The sequence below is a fragment of the Amphiprion ocellaris genome, chromosome 15 (assembly GCF_022539595.1).
Source record: "Amphiprion ocellaris isolate individual 3 ecotype Okinawa chromosome 15, ASM2253959v1, whole genome shotgun sequence".
Classification (NCBI taxonomy): Eukaryota; Metazoa; Chordata; class Actinopteri; family Pomacentridae; genus Amphiprion; species Amphiprion ocellaris.
This window is the reverse complement of record NC_072780.1, coordinates 31,299,655-31,316,567: the sequence shown is the minus strand read 5'-3', so window position 1 is coordinate 31,316,567 and position 16,913 is coordinate 31,299,655. Positions and strand designations below refer to the sequence as shown.

At 37.3% G+C, this 16,913-nt stretch overlaps 1 protein-coding gene across 2 annotated transcripts; it reads right to left on the bottom strand.

The window, feature by feature from the left end:
• Positions 1-26: 26 nt before the first annotated feature.
• Positions 27-14,893, bottom strand: LOC111585004 (solute carrier family 52, riboflavin transporter, member 2). Of its 2 annotated transcripts, none has more exons than XM_023294380.3 (5): positions 14,626-14,893; positions 11,318-12,173; positions 10,287-10,410; positions 5,649-5,868; positions 27-5,548 (listed from the first exon to the last, which is right to left on the bottom strand). In XM_023294380.3, the coding sequence occupies exons 1-4, from the start codon at positions 14,753-14,755 to the stop codon at positions 5,650-5,652; spliced, it is 1,329 nt and encodes a 442-aa protein (XP_023150148.1). In that variant the 5' UTR covers positions 14,756-14,893; the 3' UTR covers positions 27-5,548; position 5,649. The 2 variants fall into 2 exon arrangements, with proteins under 2 accessions (XP_023150148.1, XP_023150149.1); XM_023294381.3 differs by having other exon boundaries at positions 27-1,367; positions 14,626-14,892.
• Between the last annotated feature and the right edge of the window lie 2,020 nt (positions 14,894-16,913).

The window sequence follows — 16,913 nt, the reverse complement described above, 5'->3', positions numbered from 1 at the left end:
AAAGATACACTGTCCTCAAAACAATCTTTACAACGTCTTTAACAATCTTTATTGTTTAACCGTCATTTCCTCACCTTCAGCCTTTCATGTCTAATCAGGTTACAGGACAATTAGTTTAAAAAACAAAAAACAAAAACATCAACATAAATGAAAAGATCAGAGCCACCTAAAGCCCACAGCAAGAACTATGGAGGATTAGATTTAGATACGTTCTGATCCACATGAAGTGTTTTGGTCCAGTTTGGTTAGAAAACACTGTCGGTTTAGAGAAACCACAGAAATGACAGCTGGTCAAACACTTGATGTATTTATTGTTTACTGTTCATTTTAAAAGGCAGATCTTAACTGATAAACAGCTGCTGCTTTGATGGATAAATCCAGTTTTTAGTGTCATTAAGTGGGCTCTCTTTAACCAATTAGATCTCCATGGTAACTGATGCTTTGGAACTAGATCTCCATGGTAACTGATGTCGTGGAACTAGATCTCCATGGTAACTGATGCTGTGGAGGTAGATCTCCATGGTAACTGAGGCTCCGGAACTAGATCTCCATGGTAACTGATGCTGTGGAGCTAGATCTCCATGGTAACTGAGGCTCCGGAACTAGATCTCCATGGTAACTGATGCTGTGGAGCTAGATCTCCATGGTAACTGATGCTCCGGAACTAGATCTCCATGGTAACTGATGCCGTGGGCAGGAGCAGCTTATATTCAGAGTTTAGACTTGAATCAACAGTAAGAAGCTTTTAACCAAAATGTTCTCTGTGACTGATACAGATTCTCAGCTGAGGGAAAATGTTCCATCTGCAAACCTGTTGATCTGTACATTACTAAAACCACTGAATGAAGCCGTGTAGTTCCAGTATCACACACTGTGTGCATCATGTTGCCATATGGGAACCCATGTTTTTGGTTGGTGATGCAAAAATACATTTTTATATTTGGTCCGTTTAAACTGCTGGTTCTGCAGCTGATAGGAAAATGATTATTTTACTGACTTTATAACAGAGAATATTCAGTCAGTAACAAATCTTACTTCATTATGAGACGGTGTCAGACCGTTGAAACAATGGTGGTGGCAGCATCATGATGTGAAGCATGGAGGTGGCAGCATCATGATGTGAAGCATGGTGGTGGCAGCATCACGATGTGAAGCATGGTGGTGGCAGCATCATGATGTGTAGCATGGTGGTGGAAGCATCATGATGTGAAGCATGGTGGTGGCAGCATCATGATGTGAAGCATGGTGGTGGCAGCATCATGACGTGAGGATGTTTTTTAGCAGCAGGTCGTGGAAAGTTTGTAAAGGTTGAGGGTAAATGAATGCATCAAAGTCTAGAGAAATCCTGGAGAACAACCTGATGCAGTCTGAAGAGAATTGAGACTTAGATTAGTTTCCATATAATGTTTGAATATACAGTTTTCTACCCGCATTCCTGTCTTCCATCATTTGCAGTGGTTTTTACCATCATCAGTTTTTTAATATTCCACACAAAGAAAGCCAAAAACCACCATCTGCTACCTGTTATCTCTGACTGGGGTTTTAGTTTTTTGAGACAATTTACATAGAAAAAAAGTCTGGGTATGTTGAACTTGCTTCATAGTTCAGCCCTTTTACAGGTTTTCTTCATCAGACTCTGACAACCAAACTACAGTAATTTCTAGGAGACACCAGTCTCTTTATAAACGTGGTAACGTAGTAAATCAGGTTCAGGTTCTGGACGTACCCAAAGCACCACAGATCAAACCACAGCAGCAGAAATCTAAACAATAACCAGCGTATTTCCAGCTACAGCTTCACCATCACACCCAACAGCTGAAACCATCAGAGATCAGCCTTTAAAATACCAATAATCAACAAAAAGCCGTGTCACATCAAGTGTTTCTTAAACTGGCAGCGTGTTCTAACTGAACTGGACCTTTTACCCAACTCTAAAAAAAAAAACAAAATAAGTACAATGAAGCTCTTTAGTCTGTTTAAAATCATCACAAAACTTCACATATCATTAATAGACTTAAATAAAAAAAAAAAAAACAGGATTACCTAACAGGAATATATAAAGGCCACATCTGTACAGCTCTTCAGTTGGAAATATTTTTGGCGCTGAGTCAAGGAATGTTCTTGCAGCTGTGAGCTACAAGTTTAAATTTCTGCTTTTATGAATTATACTGATAAATACTGACCTCACAGAAGATCTAAAGTGTGGAAATATTAGAGTTTGTTGCTTCTCAGCATAAAAACAAAGAGGTAGCCAGAGAACTGAAAACTGTCAGGGAAAATAAAAACACACTATTTACCTCTGTAGGGACTAGTGGTGGGCGATCTGATAATCTTAGTGTGAATGTGATTCTGCAGAACGACTAATATTTAGCTAGTTAGCATATGTAGCGAGTTAGCATGTCATAGATTTACTGTCATGTCTTTAGCCCTGTCGTGTACAAATATGTAATATTTCTGCAGCACTCCCACAGAACGTACAGCTAGAAAACCATAAGTAGATATTTAACGAGTCTGATTAAGTGCACTGGATTAGAATTGCTGACTTAATTTTAATTTAGCAGTTTGAAAGCCTCCTTTTTGGAAATATTTTACAGATTGCACCATGAACAGTGCTATGTGGAAGTACTTTAAATTATTTCTAAATTAATGGAAGTGCTTTGTGTTGGTCGGCGGTCCAAGAAGTATCCGAATCACTCTGATATCAAACATAAAAATCCTTTATTATTTTATAGAGTCTTCAAGTTGACTCTTTTCTTTTTTCCGATGTAAAATAGATTGGTTTATGAGTCACTGTTTTACATTTAAAGCTGTTGAGCCAAAGTGCACAAGTCTTAATTATTCATAATTTGCATTTTACTTGAGTAATTTGAATATTAGGAAATTTAAATCCAACCAAAATTGTATAAAATTAAACATTACCTGACTATAATAAATATCAGGGCTAAAACCCTAAATTAAAGAGGTAAACCAACTAGTTTAGAAATAAGGATTAGACCACACAAAAATGGATAAAATCATATTTATCTTCCACCAGATTCTCTTTGGACGGCAGACCAACACTAAAAATGTCCTCAGTCATTCCTTCACAATCACTAAACACCTGATTTTGTGCTTTCTTATTTGACTTTTCACTTTCACCAGCCTGTCTTGCCCTCTGTTTCAGGTTCATTCAGGTTTCTCTTTAGTGAGTCTCATGACCTGCCGATGGAATCCAACTCCTCCATCCTAGACGCAATGATAGGTTTCACCATGAGCCGACTTTACGGCATCTTTTTGCGCCTCTACATCCTCGATAAGCTTGGTGTAGAGAGGAAATGCAGCAGTTCTCCATCTGCAGTGGGTTCTGGATGGATTGGACCTCCAGCTAGCAGAAGAAGATTCAATCTGCAGCTCGAGAGACTCACCGGAGTCTTAAATGATTCCAAGGAGCGCCAAAACTGCAACATGACTAAGCAGACTAGCTGTCTCCATATGGTCTGTACTCTAAACCTGACCTTCTACACTACAATATATACCCAAAGATCAGAGAGAATGGTCAGAGCTGATGCTGGCATTCTGGCATTGCTTGCATGTACTGCTGCTCTGTTGGTGTCACTTCTTCTGATATCAGTAAACCTTACGAACAACCTAAGTCATCTCCAGTGTGTCTCCCTGTGTCTCTCGACCTCGCTGAACTTCCACAACATGGATAGGAAGGAAACATTCAACAGTACAGGAGGCTACTTTAAACAAATAAACAACCTACATGTGGCGTCTTTAGTGATGCAATCTGCAGGAAAGTGCAACATGGCTGCAGCTGTTTTATATCTTTAAATAGTACTTTTCCCTTAGTGCATCTAGATTTTTTAGATTATTTATCAGGTCTTTAGAGTTTCTATTTATTACTTACTAACCCTGTTGCTATCTTGTCTAACTTTTCATGAGCACTGTAAGTTTCAGTTACCAAGATACATTCTTTGAATGGCAATAAAGCTTTTCCTTATTCTTAATCTTCTGCTAATCAGATCAAATGCCGAGTTAAAATTGTGCACGCTTAACTTTAAAAAGAAGCATCAAAGCCATGAAGAAAGAATCACTACTTCAAATTAGGACCGAAACGAAGGCCACGAGGCTACATTTAATCCACTATACACAGGGTGTCCCTAAAGTCTGGAAATCTCATTAGCTATCATTTTTTTGCGTCCACGGATTAAATATGGCTTTGTCGAAAGAAGAAAGAGTTGAACAGGTACTTCTCAGTTGCCAGTATTATCTCTGCTTTTTGCACTGCATCATGCAATTATCATTTGCACTACTGTAAATTTCTGGATATATGGAGCTACATTTAATTTTCTTACTATTTTTTTCTCCTCCCTGTTCCTCTTTCTATAGTTTCTTTTTTATTATTCCCTTCCATATTCCTAGGGTGACACCAACAGCCAAAACGAAATTCCTTGCATGTTGTGTAAGTACTTGGCCATTAAAGCTGATTCTGATTGACGTGAAGGATGGACATGTTGAAAGGTAGCAGACAAATTTAATCTCTTGAAAATATCTATTTTTGCCTATGCGTCCAGACTTTAGGGACCCCCTGTACTATTCTACAGGGTGGGCCATAAGTTTCCACTCATAGGAAAATGTATAATGTCTATTTTTTTATGTTTCACATAGCCTAGAAGATGCGTTTGACGCTATCTTTGGGGGTACTTGAAGGTTATGGTGTATCAGGTGGAGATACGACACATAAATCATCTCAAGGAACGTATCACCAACGCCAATACAAGCAGAACTTCAACTGTGCTGATGCAAGTTCATCAGCAGTGGAAAACGCATATTGTGTGTTTTTGAAACAATGGTAATCATATAGAGCACATTATATAAATAAAAAAAAGGCTGTCCAACATAAAATGTTTATTTTTCCTATGTATGGAAACGTATGGCCCACCCTGTATACACACCGCATTTCTGTTGCACTTTCACTTTTATGCCGTAACGCACATGCAAAGCGTGGAATGCAAAATGGTGAAGACAGATAGACAAAAAAGGAAATTAAATCTATTATTTTTAATCCTATTACATGAATAATTGATAGAATACTCGATTATGAAACTAATCGATAGCTGCAGCCCTACTTCAGAACTAGAATAATAAAACCAAAACAGGATGCTGATGGCTTTTAGCGGCAGGTTTTCTAACTAGAACAGCTAATAAAGCGACTAAATCATAAGTTCTCCTTTCCCCAGATTGCCCACCATGATGTTGGGAGTGCAGTTGGAGAGTCAGGAGCAACAAACATGAGTGATGAATAAGTTAATGGTCCCTGAGCAAACAGCTTCACGTGATGCGTTGTAGTTGGGAAATCCGTGTGTAAACTGTAAACAACCTCGGCTACAGAGCCTCGTTATGAAACGCCACACAAAGCACTTGTGGTTTTACTGCATCATACGTGTTCTACCTCCCCTCGGCCAACGTGCAGCAGCACAATGCTCCCATTATCTGGGAATGTTTTCACGTCCACAGGCTCTACGGCCTCTGAACCAGGAGAGGACAGATAACGTACAGCGTGATCCTGCACAGAAATAAAGATCTTCTGTCAGGAACCGCAGGAACAATGGTCAGTAATTTCCCACCAGGCAGGATGGGAGCTGTGTGCTAAAACAACGACGTACTTCAGCGCTGCTTGGTGCAGTCGTCGACACACTCCCGGGCTCTGGAGAACACGTGGTAGATGTTGACCAGGGGGAACATGGTGAGAGCTCCGACCAGGGAGCCGGCCTGGATGGAGATGCCGCACCACAGCAGGGCAGCGTGACCGGCCTCGTGGAGCAGAGTCCCGATCACCACCTTCAGATAGGAGAAGAGGCCGATGAAGACGATCCAGGAGATGACCTGTAGGGGGCGCAAACACAGAGCCACAATCAGAAGAGGAAAGTATGAAACTGAAGCTTCTGGCTGCAGGAGAACAGTTTATCTCCTGAGTGAAATAACCTGAAAGAATCCAAGTATCAGCCGAGATAAGAGCTGCTCTTTAAAGATAAACTGGACCTTTCTTTGCAAAAAGACAGGACGTCAACAACAGCCGTTTATGTAGCTTAATGAACGTAAAGTCAGATTAATTCAGCATTAGTTGTCTTTTCCTTCATCCTCATGAATCCTCCTTCACCTCACAACATTTTACATCAAGGAAAAGTGTTTAGTTCCTTCATTACTCAAGCGCAACTTTTGCATGTTAAAGATCTGAGGACAGAAGCACACATTTTGAAACATCACGTTAGAAAAAGTTATTACAAATGTGTTTTTCTTAGAGGTTTAGTTGAGTAGAAAGTGTCCAAGTATCAGCCGAGATAAGAGCTGGTTGAATTCTTTAAATTCTTCATTTGTTATCTCCTTTGGTGCAAGATAAACTGGACCATCCTTTGCAAAAAGACAGGACGTCAACAACAGCGGTTCACGTAGCTTAATGAACGTAAAGTCAGATTAATTCAGTATTAGTTGTCTTTTCCTTTGTCCTCATGAATTCTCCTTCACCTCACAATGTTTTACATCAAGGAAAAGTGTTTAGAAAACGACATGAGACGCAATTTCTTTCATTATTCAAGGGCAACCCCTGTATGTTAAAGATCTAGGAACAGAACCTTTTAACTCTGTAGACTCATGGCTACAGTTTTGCATTAATTTTCCACAGGTTTAAAGTCGTACCGATACACTGTTCTGTTGTAAATCTCATCCCCTGCAAGCTGGATGTGTTTTAGCTCTAATAATCTCCTGTTTGCAAATCAATACTTCTGCCTGATCGACCACATGTTACAGCAGAAGGAAAGTTCCAGTTGCCATGATGTGTTTTGAAGCACATTTTGAAGTACTGTGTTAGAAAAAGTTATTGTAAATGTGGCTTTTCTGGAGGTTTAGCTGAGTAAAATGTGTCTAAGAAGCAGCCATGATAACAGCTGAGGAAAAGAGCTTCCACACTTCCTTTCTTCTCTCTTTTGGCAAATAATACACTGGACTATTCTTTGCAAAAGGAATAATACATCAATTCATGTTTAAATAGCCTAATGAAAGTAAATTCAGATTAAGTTGGCATTTGTTGTCTTTTCCTTTGTCCTCACAGTGTTCTCTATCGAGGTCAACTTACCAAGTGTTTATGAAAAGGCATAGAACATATATTTTTTGGGGACAGAAGCATTTACTTCTATAGACTTGTGTCTTCAGTTCTGTGTCCTTAGAAAAAGGCAGAAATATGCATTTGCATCAGTATAAACAGTTTTAAAGTCTTACCAATGCACTGCTCTGTTGTAAGTCTTAATTCCTGCGAGCTGGAGGCTTTTTAACTTCAATAATCTCCTGTTTGCAAATCAATACTTCTGCCTGATCTACCACATGTTACTGTTAAAGCAGAGTTCAAGTTGCCATAATGTGTTTTTAAACACATATTGAAGTACTGGGTTAGAAAAAGTTATTACAAATGTGTTTTTCTTGGAGGTTTAGTTGAGTATAAAGTGTCCAAGTATCAGCTGAGATAAGAGCTGGTTGAATTCTTTAAATTCTTCATTTGTTATCTCCTTTGGTGCAAGATAACCTGGACCAACCTCTGCCTGCTAAAGATCCGGAGGCAACATTTAACTCTGTAAACTCGTAGCTACAGTTTTGTGTGCAGAAAACGAAATGGCAAAAACATGCATTTATGTTCTGTTTAACAGGTTTAAAGTCGTACCGATGCACTGCTCTGTTGTAAATCTTAATTCCTGCAAGCTGGAGGCTTTTTAACTTCAATAATCACCTGTTTGCAAATCAGGTACTTCTGCCTGATCTATTGTGTTCCAGTAAAAGGAGAACTTCAGTCGCTCTAATGCATTTTTAAGCACGTTTTGAAGTGTCCTGTTATTACAAAAGTAATGCAGAGGTCAAAAAAACTTCCCCAGTTGCGCAAAGATTATTATGTTTTGCTAACTTGAGGTGGTTTTTGACTGTTTCTGAAAGAGTTAATAAGCATGATGTAGCTGGAAACATGTTTTCATTAAGTTCTGACATCTGACAGCATGAAACGTGACCAGCTGATATAAAAGAATAATTAAAATTTTCAGATTGAAACTAATTCCTGACGACTTCTCTGCATTTTTCTCTAGTTGTTGGACAAAGTTTTGTTTCTTCTTCTTGAATTTATTATATTTTTTAGCAGTTGGCAACCAACCGTTTCTTTTATGTCTTCTTCTACTCTATTTACTACAGCTAACATGGCCTACAGCGCCACCTTCTGGTGATAATATGCAGCACAGTTTATTCACACCAAAGCAGTTCAATGAAACAAGTCAAATTCACATTTTCTTTTTGATTTATTATTGTGATATTTCAAAAGTTTGCTTCAAAATTTGTTCGACAATTATCTGTAAACACAGCTACTAAGGTTTTAATGATTGCAGTCAGCATGCATGACCTTAGCTTGAGTTTATTTATGGTTTTTATAGCAACAATTTGTCACGTCGACCTCTTTAGTAAAGCATAAACCATCATCAGTAAAGTCTTTAAAACCCACCTCTTCATCATGACTTTTGATTAAGTACAGTTTACAGACAGTTCTTATTTTACTGGATTGTCTATTTTATTTCTGTCTTTTTAAACATAGTTTTTAATATATTTTATTGTGATTTTTTTTTTAATCTGTTATCTTTTACTCGACTTTTCCCCTCTTATCGGTTTATCAGTGATCTATAAAGAACTTTGAACTACAACTAGATGTATACAACGTGCTATAAAAATGAAGTTTAATTGATTAACTTCTGCTTAATCATCAGTATTAAATGTTAGAAAGGAATTAAGTTCACAGGTCAATTTGAAACCAGTTTTAAAAAGTGCATCACAGCAAAGGAGGAAGTCAGATCATCATAAAGGTGGAAAATCCTCTTAGCAAAATTGATCATCTAGTATCTATCTAATAAATACAATAATGATCTAATAAATGCACTTTTGATCGACCTTTTACATGTTTCTAGTAGCCTGAAATAAAAGCAGATGAATGAGCACATCGGCCAACACCTAAAACTACGATGTTTCATCTTGTCATCATGTTAGTCTCAGATTTCTCTACAAAACTTAACAAATATCCCACATCTGTTGTGTTTGTCTTGCTTTAAAACACACCAGTTTAAATGTAGAATAATGGTGTATTACTGGTTCTTGTACGCATGTCCTAAATAAAGATACTAAAGCTACTGGATTATTTATTATGATTATTCATTGGTTTTCCAGATGCTATATTTTATGACACTTTAAATTTAAATAAAATGTTATACCTGCTATACATTTTCATAAAATGGCAATAAAATTATTTTCCATTTGAATTCAGTGCATCTCCAGGAACCAAAACATGAATAAAAATGTTCATTCTTATAAACAGACTCCATGATTACGGATGTTCCTGAACGCCTCACATGCACAGAGAAGCTTCTAGTCTCCAGCAACTCCAAAAAACCCAAAAGATTAGCATGAAAATAATAAAACAAGGTTTTCTAATGTCAGATTTACGCTAGCTGATTTTATCGACATGGTTTGCTCTCTTTCAGGGGAGTTTTCTATGAGCAGAATGTGCAATTTAAATGTCAATACCGCATCCGATCATATTGATTTAACGGTACGAAGCTAAAATCATGACTGTGATTCATATCTTATTAAACTTTTAGCGCTGGATGCTCATCTCATACTGACTGCACCAAATATCAAATTTGCAGTGTTTTATAGTTCATAATTTGCCAATTTTTACCTACTTTTTCTTGCAAAAACTCCCGCCAACATTAATAAACTTTGAGATTTCTTTTTTTTGCTTAATTTCTGATCTGCTGCTACATGATAAAACCCTTCAGAGCTCTTGGGTTGTCTGGGACGGTTAAAATTTCTGTTACAGAAGTTATAACAAACACAGAGAGGCAGTTTTCAGTTTCTACACACCACAAATCTGGAACAAACTCCCAGAAAAGTGCACATCTGCTGCAACTTTCACTTCTTAAAACCAAATCTGAAGCTCTTCAATATCCCAAACTGCACTGTAACGTTCCTGTTTAACTTATTATTTCATATTTAACTCGTTTAACTGTGTTGTCACTAATCTGTCATTTTTTTAATATTTACACTTTGTCTTGATGCATTTTATGGTTTATATCAAGCATTTTTAATTGCCTTGTTGTTAAAATGTGTTTTACAAATAAACTTGTCTTACCTGCTATCCTAAAACAGTCAGTGTTCAATCATTTTGGTGAAAATCATGTGTCTACATCTGAAGTAATTCAAACGTAGAGTTGAGTATCGTCACTCACCGCTAACGCCACCCCAGCAGGACTTCCCAGCAGCGGAGGACAGGGGCTGCGAGCAGCTAACGCCATCAGATACGAAGCAAAAACAAGTCCGGCCACGGACAAGAAGCCCAAACCCGAGGAGGATCTGAAGACAAAGACGGAGTTTAATACAGAGGAGAAGAGTTTTTATAAACTCAAATCATCAGGTTTCTTCTTCTTGACCATCTCTGATTTGCTTCAAACCTTATCATAAACTATGAATATTTAAAATGGTGTCTGTAAAATTTTAGCTTGATACGTCAAATACTTTCTGCCCGCTGACCCACTTTCAGCAGGTTTTTTTCTCACTGTTTGAACAACAATATCTGAGGAACTATTAAAGATAAAAAACTGAAATTTTCACCATTATTTCTCATCATGTCATTAATTCAGAATCTAAAAAACTGGACAAGTTGATTAAATCATGTCTGATTATTGGTGAGTTGAACTATGACGGAAAAAAAAGTAGTCGAGAAAACTTTCATCTTTCAGCTCTCAATCACAAAAAAGTGGGTCACTGGGTTAAAAACAAAAACAATTATGAAAAATATTGATATATGAAGCTAAAATCTCACAAATATCTTTATAAAAATCTACATTTTTCAGGTAAATCAGATGGTTGCGCAGAGATCTAAGAATATGTTGATCTGAGATGGAATCAGCCTTTTGACTTAAATTAACTTTTTATTCATTTTTGTTACCAACTATTTCATATTAAAGTATTTTACATATTTAGTTTTGTCTTATTGTGGGATATTGTCATCCAAACATAGCTTTAAATTTCAATGTGTGGAAAAATGTATAGTGGGTCGATGCATTTAAAAATATGTATCTTAGAAAGTATTTAATACATCAATCTAAAATTTCACAAATATCTTCATGATAAATGATATCTATATTTTGTGCTATTAAAGTTTCAGTTAAATCATTTGAGACAGAATAAAACTCAAGCAGCAATGACAATAACTGAGCTTGAACACACATTAAGGCCAAAAAGGGGAGTTGCGTCTCACCTGAGGACTACAAACATGGCGAGGAAACAGGCCAGGGGGTTTGCGATGTTTCCGAGCACCACGGAGAGGTGGAAGGTCATGTTCCCGTAGGGCAGGCAGGAGAAGCTCTGGATGGACGGCAGGACGCCGTTGCTGAGGGCGTTGGAGACGGCGAGCAGCGCCAGCAGGTAGATGTTTCGTGGCGTCCAGAAGGTCTGACCCGGCGGCTGCTGCTCCTCCAGCTGGACCTGATCCTCCGACGCCGGCGTCCCTCCGTTGTGAAGCCGTTCGGTTTCCTCTCCGTCCTTCACCGCCGTGCCGTCCGACTCCTGCGGCGGCTCGGCGCTCGGAGGCTGCGTCTGTCTTCGGGTCAAAGCCAGAAAGCTCAACGCCGACACCGTCAGCATCACAAACAGGAACCAGAAGAAGTTCTCTGCAGGAAAATTCTCCTTCAGGTACTCCGGCTGCACGGTGTCGTTCACCATTTTACACTCCAGCTTGTTGACTCCCTGTCCCAGCGCCACGATGCAGGGGAACAGGGCGCTGAGGCCCTGGCCGATGAAGAAGGTCCGGATGTACTGAGGCGGGTAGCGGAACATGAAGGGCAGGAAGGTGACGTTGGAGGTGCAGCAGACCAGAGACAAGACGAAGGTGAAGAGCAGGAAGGGAAGCGACCGTTGCTCTCCTGCGATGACGACGGTGTGCGACCAGAAGATGGCGAGGAAGGCCGACGCCACCACGGCCAGCAGCTGGATGCAGTGGATGACCAGGCGTTCGTTCAGCCGCCCGGGAGCACAGTGGTGGGTGACGGTTACTGCGATCGGACCGAGGTTCCCAAACGCTATGAGCACCGACAGGTAGGCGGGAAGGTTCCAACCTGAAACAGGAAGAAGAAAAAACATATCAGCTGGAGGTGATGAGATATACAATACAATACAATACAATAACTGATTAGATAATTAATAAATTATTAGCTATGGAGGACTATCTAAAATATGGCACCTTCATCTGAACTAATTTAAACATGTACAGAGCCTGAAGGTCTACACACACAAACACTGATTTTAGATCCAGACCTGGTCTAATTGTAAATAAAAGAACAGTGAAATCTCGCCTTTTGATTTTAACACATAGAATAAACATCTTGCGAACCAGAAATGGAGCTTTAAAGACTACCTGACCTCTGTAGGACAATCTAGTCTACAACTAACCTACCTATATGTAGTGGTTTTAGATCTGTAGCGGGTCTAATGTGGACTACATGTGGAAAAAATATGTGCAAAAGGATAACAGTTTTAGCATTTTAATAGCTAGGATAAAACTTTCACACGTCAGAGACTGTTTCTAAGTTTATTTCACCTCCATTTGCACAATTTAGGCATGACTTTACTAATCTAAATGTAGCAGATTTAGATCTGTATCTGGTCTAATGTGGTAAAAAAAAAAGTAAAATCTCCCTTTATTGTAGTTTCACAGGCAGAATTAAGGATTCACAAATCAGAAACTGTGTTGTAATTTTTTAACCCCTTTTAGCATCATTGAGGCCGTTTTCTAATCTATATACATAACGTTTTAGATCTGTACCTGTTCTACATGTGGAAAACAGTAAAAATCAATTTTTTTTTTTTTAGCATTTTAAGAAATAGAATAAAATTTTCATTGACCAGAGATTGCTTGATTTATTTTTTAACCTCCTTTGGCATAATTCAGACCTGATTTTCCTAATCTATATATAGCAGGTTTAGATTTATACCTGATATAAGATGATCTACACGTGGAAAACAAACTGTAAAATCTCCATTTTTATCATTTTAATAGAAAAAACAAACAAATTGAATAAAATTTTCACAAATCAGAGAGTGCTTTTAATTTTATTTTACCTCCATTGACATAATTTAGGCCTTATTTTGTTTATTTATATAGAAGAGGTTTAGATCTATAACTGGTCCAATGTGGTCTACATGTGGAATAAGAACTGTAAAATCTCCATTTTTAGCATTTGAAGACATACAGAAAAACTTTCATTGATCAGAGACTGCTTACATTTCTTTTTTTTTCTCCTCCTTTGGCATAATTTAGGCCGTATTGTACTAATCTATATATAGCAGGTGTAGATCTGTAACTGGTCTAGATATGAAAAAAAAAAGACAGTGAAACGTCCCTTTATTGTAGCTTCACAGACAGAACAAAGGATTCACTAATCAGAGACTGTGTTTTCATTTTATTTACAACCTTTGGCATTATTGAGGCCTGATTTGACTAATCTATATGTAGTGGGTTTGGATCTGTAACTGGTCTAATGTGGTCTACTCGTGGAATAAAAACTGTAAAATTTCCCTTTTTAGCATTATAAGAAATAGAATAAAACTTTAACACCTCAGAGACTGTGTTTTAAATTTTTTTCTACCCTCCTTTGACATCATTTAAGCCTTTAACTAGTCTCTATATAGCAGGTTTTAGATATGTAACTGGTCTACATGTAAAAAAAACAAACAAACAAAAAACAACAGAATAAAGGACTGACAAATGTTCAGCTGTGTTTCAGACACCACTGACAGTTTACCCATAATGTTTAACCTGGTTTTACATTATTAAAATGTGGATAACAGGCAGAACTCACTGCTGGAAGTGCTTCCTATCCCTTAATCGCAGAACAAATTCAGCATAGAATAGCTGCAGCTGAGGAAAAAATTGCAGATGCTAAAGTTGAGTAAAATGAAAAAATGCTTTTAGTACATTTGAGCTGTATATAGATGGTTTAATGCATTTAGTTTACATTCTACTCCTGAAAGAAAAGAATAGACTTTTACTGTCATTTGTACAGTTGATTACAGTACAGCTACAATGGATTTGTTTGTGCCTTTTCTCGAGTCAGCTTTATAGATATAGATATAGGAAAAAATGAAATAACATTCAATAAAACAAAAAAAAGTTAGAGCAGCAGCAATAAAATATACAAATATACATTATAATCATTATACACATTGTAAAAAAAGCCCCTGAGAAGGTAAACTGCACATATTTTGTGGTGTACAAAAGTTGTATTGCACGTAACAAGACATAATAGCATGACTTAATGCGTGGAATACTATTTTTTTTTTATTAATCTGAATATTTGATATATAAACTAATATAAATGTAAAGTTACTGCAGTAGTTTTTGATTAAATGTACAGCTAGCTTATATTGGTGAAACCAGCTAGCATCCTCTGTTTAATACCTGAAGCCTCGAAAGCCTGAATAATAAACATAATAAATCCAAACTCTGTGTCTTTGTTGGGTTAAATAAGGACTTTCAGTGGGTGAAAGGTCGGAGCTCCGGACACTGACCTTCGGGCAGCACGTTGACGACCACCGGCAGCTCGACCCACAGACTGTTGACGGACACCCAGGAGCCCATCGCGAACAGCGCCATGAGGCCGTGAGTCACCGCGGCGCTGCTCCACCAACTGGACGACATGGTGGCTCTGACTGCGGCTGACGGGAGGACGAGACGCCGGTGAGCCGCTGGACCTGGTTCGGGTCGAACAGCGACAATGTCCGGCTTCTTCACACCGGAACTGGAGCCACAATGAAGGACGAACGTTACGCAAAGCTCCCGCCCCTTCGGCTGCCTTCAGACCCTCGGAATTTTGTAAATTACAGTTACAGAACAGGTTTAATTTAGAGTATTTGAGCGTTTCAGATTTGCATTCATCCATTCAAATATCCTATAAATAACACACTCATCAACTATAGCATAAAAAGCCTCATAAATAGACTGAAAAACGCAATCACACTGGGAAAAAACGCACATTTCCACGGCATTTAGTTGATTTATAGCAAAACTCCACGTTTACGGCGTTCAGATGACTATTTATAAAATTCAGATTAACGCGTCATCGAAAATAAAAGATTAGGAATCGTTGTGATTCAAGCTTTAACATAAATACATAATTAAAAACATACAGCGGCCTCGTTGATCCTGAACGCTGCACCAAGAGACGTTCAATGACCAAAACAGAGCGTTGATTTTCTGTGCATCGCTGTTTAAGATATGAACAATTTCAATAGTTTTGATCATTTAAATAAATAAAATCTGCTATTTTACAATTCTTTTTTCCTGTTATAGTGAAAGCGCACACACACAAAAACCCGCAGAATCATATTAACTGTAAAAAAAACACCAAGTCAAAACTGTACATAATGTATTCATCAAAATCTCTATTTTTCAAACGTGACCAAGAAAATAAAATTTTCTTTACAGTATTTAAATATAAATATGCTTGCTGCTATTTGAAAGATATATATAAATATATATTATTAAGGATTGAAAAAAATGTTTTTTTTAAACTTGTATTGGTATTTGTTAAATAATGTACATAATTATGCCTTTATATTCTTTATATCTCTGCTCTTATCACTTTTTTCTGTATATTCTGTATGTTAAATATGCTGCTTGTTTCTTAATATCTACCTACCTAAATTACAGATAATATTAAATCACAAAAAAGTATTAATGTATACATTGACTGTAAAACAAAGGGACCTCAATTGTACATTTCCACATCAAACATTTGTATTTTTACAAACAGTAATTTGTTCTTTTATGATTTAAAATTACACGACAACATAGAAATCTATTTTTAAAAACATATTTCACATTTTTGTTAACATTTTTCAATATTACAGTATTTCTCGTGTTTTTTCGACAACCCTGGCTTCCAGATTTTTACAGCTTTATTTTTATTTATTTATTTTTACAGTGCAGCAATGAAACCAGATAGTTTTCAAACAGACGACCAAATTGGGACTGTTATCACACCGGGGCTTCATGATGTCTCAATTATTCTGCTTTTTTTCTGCATATTTCACTACAGGCCAAACTGTCATTTTTTTTCATCATATGCTTAAGCAAGCCCGACTGCCACGAGAACTCCTGCAGAGTTTAATGAGCTTTTACGTAACCCTGAACTGACTAAAACCTGGAACCATTGCTAAAGTTCTGCTTTTAAAATACAAGAGCTTCAGGGTCAGTCTGTCATTTCAGATAGCAGAGTTTTATTATTTGATGTTATTCAAGAGCCAAAACTACGTTCTGTTGAATATTTTGTCTGAATTTGGAGGATTTTAGACATGGAATTTTTGTAAATCCGTCCTCAAAAGTCACAATTTTAACAGTTTAATGTCAAATAAAAGAGATGATATTTGGTGAGCACATAGATGGAATAGTTTCCAGCAGTTATATATGATTATCACATTTTTTCATTTATTGACACAGACCAACAGCTCAAACAGTTTATAATTGAATTTTTTAAAAAATCAATTTACTGCTACTTCATAGATTTTCACTTTTTTTTTCTTTTTAACAGAATTGCTTGTTTGTGCCAAACCACTGGATTTATTATATAACGAGTAATTAGATTCACATATATTTCATTATGTATGTTCTATTGAGTGGTTTCCTTAGTATATATAAACATTTTCAAGATAACCTAAAGCAGAAAAGGCACAAATTGATATGTAAAAATTCTTCAGAATTCCAGAAATTAAATTAAAGCCTTCGTCTACGCTGATGTCGTTTTTTCTTTTATTCTCATCTGGTTGCAGAAGAAGATAAACCAGTGTTTAAGTGCAAA